We start from the raw sequence: 6,350 nt of genomic DNA on the forward strand, positions 1-6,350 counted from the left end.
CTAACCATGAGCAATACTTTTGTTACAGTATTTCTCAGTTAATAAAAATAGAGCTGTTCATTGTTTGTTCACAGCGCATTAACTAATGTTAACAAGTACAACCTTTGCTTTTATTGACGTTTTAGTAAATGTTGAAATTAATATTAACTAAGATTAGTAAATGCTGTAGAAGTATTGTTCTTTCTTAGTTCATGTCAACTAAAGTAGTTAACTAATGAACCTTATTGTAAAGTGTTACAGAAATATTTATATTCGTAAAAATTCACATTTCAGGGTTTATGAGTGCTGGACATTTAATTTTTCATATTAAACATTATGTCTTTAAAGTATGATGGTATTAATTCATAATACATTTAACATTATTGCATTAACAAAAAGTGATTTAATTTTACAGCACTAATCTTTAAAACTTTCATATTTAGTAAACCGTGTAAACTTGCTTCTGATCATCAATGTATTAAATATCACATTAACCAAGTTCAATAAGTGATGTAAAAGTATTGCTTATTGTTAGTTCACGTTAATATCGAGGTTAACTAATAATTTGACAGACTGTATATATAATTTCACTGGGGAAAGACATTTAGCTTCAGTTACAGTGTTTGAAAGGTATTTTAACTCTTTCAGTTTATGCTTTTGGGTAGTTTAACCTCTTATTTGGGTTTCTAAAAATTAAATCCTTGCCCATCTCACACAAACACTGATTTCTCAGATCATGAGTTTCATTGAATCGCAGGTTTGAAACTCACTTCAGCAGAACTGGGTGAGAATGAGGACTGGAACACAACTACTTTAAGTTTGTTTGAAAGAGCAATAATCTTTTAGTTAGGGTGCTTGAAAAGCTCTTCCACACAAGTATCTTTGCTTTTTGTCACTGTTTACACTTGTGCTTAGAATCATAAAAAACATTTTTTCTTCCTCATACATCACAAATTTTCCCACGCTTTTCATGAATTCTCAAGTTTTGAACTACAGTATTCAACATTTGAAGTTAATAGAAGTTATCCTAAGACAAGAACGGGTAATGTTCAAAACTCATGAATAACTTTGAGAGGTTTTGATCCACTTCAAATGTGGACTACTGTAGTTTCTCCAGAACCAATATTGGAACGCAACAGCTTTCCCTTTTAAGTTTGTTACAAAGGAGAAAACAATGCTTTCTAACAGAACGTGTACAAGTGTGTGTGTGTGAGAGACGCGTTAAGTGACGCCGGGCTCGGTGCTGATGATCTCTGTGTGTGTGTGTGAATAAACACAGCAGTCAGATGTCAGAGATGACGTGTTTATTAAGCATCTGTGATGGTGACCTCCACGCCGGGCTCGGTGCTGATGATCTCTGTGTGTGTGTGTGTGTGTGTGTGTGGGTGAATAAACAGCAGTCAGATGTCAGATGACGTGTTCATTAAGCGTCTGCGATGGTGACCTCCACCTCGACGCCGGGCTCGATGCTGATGCTGGTGATCTGCTTCACGATCTCAGAGGGACTGTGCAGGTCGATCAGCCGCTTGTGGATCCGCATCTGGAAGCGGTCCCAGGTCTTGGACCCTTCGCCACACGGGGTCTTCCGGGTCGTGATGCGCAGGGTCTTCAGGAGAGGAGAGGAACACTTTACTCACAGCACTGATCATCATCACAGGACACTTACAGTAACTCCAGTTACACAGATTAAAGCAGTGCTTCTCAAACTTTCTTGGCCACGCCCCCTTTAAAAAAACTTGCACTCATATACATTTTAAAAAAAATATGTCATTGAATCATAACAGTAAGAGAGAATAGAACTTAAACTTAATTTAAATAAACATTTAAATAGTTAAGTGATGCTTTGGATGAACACCATAAAAGCACCATTATACAGGTGAGAATATCACACAACAGTTCATGCATTTCAGTAATTCAAATTAAAAGGTGAAACTAATATTTTTAATATATAGAATCTATATACATGTGCATGATCATACTTTTCAGAGGGCCGACATTTCTGTACTTAAAATCCTTTTTTATTTCAATTTAATTTAATTTTCTGTGATTTTAAATTTGGGTTTTATAAGCCATAATAAAAATAACGTTTGCAGGATATTCTAGTTTCTCGAGTTGGCCCTGTAAGCCCGTTTGCAGAGCGCAGCTTGTGATTGGCTGAAGTGCTTCTACGGCGAGCGGCTTCTACGCTGGGCTTGTTCCAGAAGAACGAGTGTAATTATACAGCGGCAACGAACGGCAAAGACAGAGCGCTAAACACTATTCACGCACTTAAACGCCGTCAGAACATCTTTTTTTGTCCTGAAAGCTTATTTTGATCATTTTTTCCAATTGTTAAATGCAATTTTTTTTGAGATTGTCATTTTTCTGATCTCCCGTGCCTCACACTCCAAGAACCACTGACTTAAAGTAACGCATCAATCTATATATCAGTAACTTTAATTAAGTAATGCAAGTTACATTGATTCCGCATTTATTCACCTCTACTGTACAGACTGGCTTATTCAGTTCACTTTTGCTGTGAAAGAGCCTTTACATCGGCAAAAAATGGTTTTGTCATTAAAATACAAAGCCAGTAAGACCAGCTCTGGTCCGAAAAAAATAACGTAATATTACTTTTTCATAAAACGTAACAAATTAACGCAAATAGTTACTTTTTAGGGAGTAACGTGTCAGGGGAAAGTTACTCGGCATCTGCAGGGTTTTTACCCGCACCAATATTAAAGTACGGGCAGAGTAGAGCAACGTCTATGGTAACAAATCATAAAACGACCACACCATTTAAACCAAATACAGGCTGACAAAAGTTTGATAAACCTCACATTTCAGCCTTTAAAAAAGGAATGTCAAAATAAGACATTTGCTTCTATTCGATTCCCCAGTTAACAATGTTACGCAAAAATATTGTTCGACTTGCCAGTAGGTGGTGCTTATGGAAAAGCAGAAATAACGGTTACCCTGGTAAAAACAGTTAATTAATAAGCTGCGCTTAACGGTGAATTTTCCTGAAAGGCGGTGCGCACGAGATGATGCGCGTCAGCGGTGCGCACGAGATGATGCGCGTCAGCGGTGCGCACGAGATGATGCGCGTCAGCGGTGGGCACGAGATATGCGTTAGCGGTACGCACGAGATGATGCGCGTCAGCGGTGCGCACGAGATGATGCGCGTCAGCGGTGCGCACGAGATGATGCGCGTCAGCGGTGCGCACGAGATGATGCGCGTCAGCGGTGCGCACGAGATGATGCGCGTCAGCGGTGCGCACGAGATGATGCGCGTCAGCGGTGCGCACGAGATATGCGTCAGCGGTGCGCACGAGAGATGCGCGTCAGCGGTGCGCACGAGATGATGCGCGTCAGCGGTGCGCACGAGATGATGCGCGTCAGCGGTGCGCACGAGATGATGCGCGTCAGCGGTGCGCACGAGATGATGCGCGTCAGCGGTGCGCACGAGATGATGCGCGTCAGCGGTGCGCACGAGATGATGCGCGTCAGCGGTGCGCACGAGATGATGCGCGTCAGCGGTGCGCACGAGATGATGCGCGTCAGCGGTGCGCACGAGATGATGCGCGTCAGCGGTGCGCACGAGATGATGCGCGTCAGCGGTGCGCACGAGATGATGCGCGTCAGCGGTGCGCACGAGATGATGCGCGTCAGCGGTGCGCACGAGATGATGCGCGTCAGCGGTGCGCACGAGATGATGCGCGTCAGCGGTGCGCACGAGATGCGCGTCAGCGATGTGCACGAGATATGCGTTAGCGATGTGCACGAGATATGCGTTAGCGATGTGCACGAGATATGCGTTAGCGATGTGCACGAGATATGCGTTAGCGGTACGCACGAGCTGCGCGTTAGCGATGCGCACGAGATATGCGTTAGCGGTATGCACGAGATGCGCGTTAGCGGTGTGCACGAGATGCGCGTTAGCGGTACGCACGAGCTGCGCGTTAGCGATGTGCACGAGATATGTGTGTACGAGAGCGGGTCTCACCTTGGTGGGCATCCGCACGGGGCCCTTGACCTTCAGGCTCTTCTCTTTGGCACCTCGGATCAAATCAGCGCAAACTACAGAGAAAACATGATTAATGAAGACCCATCCGACACACACACACACGAGTGTTCAGGGGAAAAGGGCTCAGAATAGCGTATAGTATAACTCATACGTAAGTCGTTCACATGTTATCCTCCTCATTGCCGTGTTTAGCACAGGTTATCAAACACACACACTGTCATAAACGCACACACCTTTCTCCAGAGACTTGACGTTACGGCTGGTCAGTGTGATGCGGATCCGGTGGATCGCGACCTCGGCCTCGACCGGGGCCTTACCAGTGTCTTTAAACGCCTGTAAACACACACGCTGTTATTAAACATCTTTACACTCACACATAACACTTATAAACACACATACTAAACTGAAGACCTGCACCAATAAAACTAATACTACCTTTATTCAGAATATATACACTGCCGTACAAAAGTTTGGGACTCGTACGATTTTTTAAAAGTCTCTTCTACTCACCAAGGCTGCATTTATTTTATATATATAGAAAAGTAATAGTGGGAAATAATTTCAAATAACGTTCTATGTGAACATATAGTAAAGTGTTATTTATTCCTGTGATTTAAAGCTGAATTTTCAGCATCATTACTCCAGTCTTCAGTGTCACATGATCCTTCAGAAATCACTATAATATGATGATTTGATGATCAAGAAACATTTATGATTATTATCCGTGTGAAAATAATAATAATCCAGAATTCTTTTAATGGAAAGTTTAAAAGACAATTTATTTGAAATATAATATTTTGTAACATTATAAATGTCTTAACCGTCACTTTATCAATTTACTGCATCCTTGCTAAATAAAGTATTGATTTCTTTCATTTCTTCGCAAAAAAATAATTTCTAACCCCAATCTTTTGAATTATAGTTTTTAATGTTACAAAAACGTTCTATTTCAGATAAATGCTGTTCTTTTGAACTTCCTATTCAAAGAATCCTGCAAAAATTGTACATGTATTTAACATTGATAATACTGAATGTTTTTGAGCATCATATTATAGTGATTTCTGAAGGATCATGTGACACTGAAGACTGGAGTAATGATGCTGAAATTAAGCTTCGATCACAGGAATAAATTACACTTTACTATATATTCACATAGAAAACTGTTATATTAAATTGTAATATTTTACAACATTAGTTTTTTATTAAATAAACGCAGCCTTGGTGACCATAAATCTTATGAGATATTAAAAAACTTATATCCCAAACTTTAACAGTGTAAATTTATCCACAAATGTCAAAGAATGTGGCTGATCGATACTGTATTTTTATATATTTAGAAAAAAAGACCCATTTGTGCCAAAATTTAAAAATGTATACATTAAGTTGTGTTCTCAGTATTTCCTCCTTTACACGGAGGTAAACAACTGATATTATTGGTGTTTTGTTGCACAATAAACTATCCAGAAAAACAAGGTAACTCTAAAATGCAACGGGACTCGGAATTTTTAAATGTTCGTAGGTTACTCTACTAACTTACTCATGAAGAGATTAACCATTGCAGAATTATATTACTGTGACTAATACGAGTTTCTAGTAGGAAATCGGACATGAAAGTCCTCAAGTAGCGTTAGCATTGCCAAGTTTCCCACAGCATCGCCTTGTCTTTGTTAAAGTAGAGCATTTCTACATATAAACATCTAGATTGCGTGGAAAATATATGAATGAGACTCTAAATATAATGTTGGCCTCCCCAAACTATAAAAGCGAGAATAAACCTGTCATTCTCCGTGATTTCGGTTCATTAAGTCAACGTACAACAAAGCCCTGACGAACTCGGAAACTCGACATGAGAAGTGGGACATTTCCGTTAGCACGTGAAGCTAGCATGTGTAACGTTACAAACACTTTTGATTACTTAAAGCCTTAAATATAAAGTTAAAACAAACATAGAAAAAGAAAAACAAGCAAACGCTTGGCATAAAACGGTTAATAAAATAATATTTGACCGCGAATGTCTCAGAAACCACGAGCACTCAGAAAAATCATCAGCGCCGCGTTTTTACTCTGATGCACAAACACACCTAAACACAAACACAATATGCGTCAAAAACACTTATGATATTGGTATAACTTCAAATTACCATGATTATTAATTCCTGACCGACTTATTCGTATCAAAGGCTGAGAAGAACAGCGGTGAGTCAGGAAGAGCAACGGGATCTCAACGCGATCCTTCTCGAAAGGACGGAAAAACGGCCTGCTCGAGCTTTTATACGCAGCATACGGGCACTGCGTGACGTCGGCGCCTCGTCAGCACTTCCGCCGGAACAAGAGTATTTAAGCGGGAACTTTTTTATTATTATTT

General features: G+C 40.4%; 1 protein-coding gene and 1 non-coding gene across 3 annotated transcripts; both read right to left on the minus strand.

Annotated features, from left to right (window-relative positions):
- Positions 1-1,268: 1,268 nt before the first annotated feature.
- Positions 1,269-6,285, minus strand: LOC143702837 (small ribosomal subunit protein uS10). Of its 2 annotated transcripts, XM_077196732.1 has the most exons (5): positions 6,127-6,285; positions 4,219-4,318; positions 3,965-4,038; positions 1,424-1,585; positions 1,269-1,307 (listed from the first exon to the last, which is right to left on the minus strand). In XM_077196732.1, exons 1-5 carry the CDS (start codon positions 6,127-6,129, stop codon positions 1,287-1,289), a joined length of 360 nt encoding a protein of 119 aa, XP_077052847.1. In that variant the 5' UTR covers positions 6,130-6,285; the 3' UTR covers positions 1,269-1,286. The 2 variants fall into 2 exon arrangements, with proteins under 2 accessions (XP_077052847.1, XP_077052846.1); XM_077196731.1 differs by having other exon boundaries at positions 1,269-1,585.
- On the minus strand, positions 4,102-4,170 carry LOC143702841 (small nucleolar RNA U54). Its single transcript, XR_013190640.1, has one exon. It is a non-coding gene; the product is annotated as a small nucleolar RNA U54 (small nucleolar RNA).
- Positions 6,286-6,350: the final 65 nt, after the last annotated feature.

Source organism: Siphateles boraxobius, unplaced genomic scaffold (genome assembly GCF_051911475.1).
Source record: "Siphateles boraxobius isolate OS27281-9 unplaced genomic scaffold, OSU_SipBor_1 351, whole genome shotgun sequence".
NCBI lineage: Eukaryota > Metazoa > Chordata > Actinopteri > Cypriniformes > Leuciscidae > Siphateles > Siphateles boraxobius.

Coding starts and splice junctions, on each gene's coding strand:
- LOC143702837 (XM_077196732.1), bottom strand. Junction 1,586..3,964: donor CCGTGCGGATGCCCACCAAG/GTGAGACCCGCT, acceptor CCTCTCCTGAAG/ACCCTGCGCATCACGACCCG. Junction 1,308..1,423: donor AGCCCGGCGTCGAGGTGGAG/GTCACCATCGCA, acceptor CCCGGCGTGGAG/GTCACCATCACAGATGCTTA.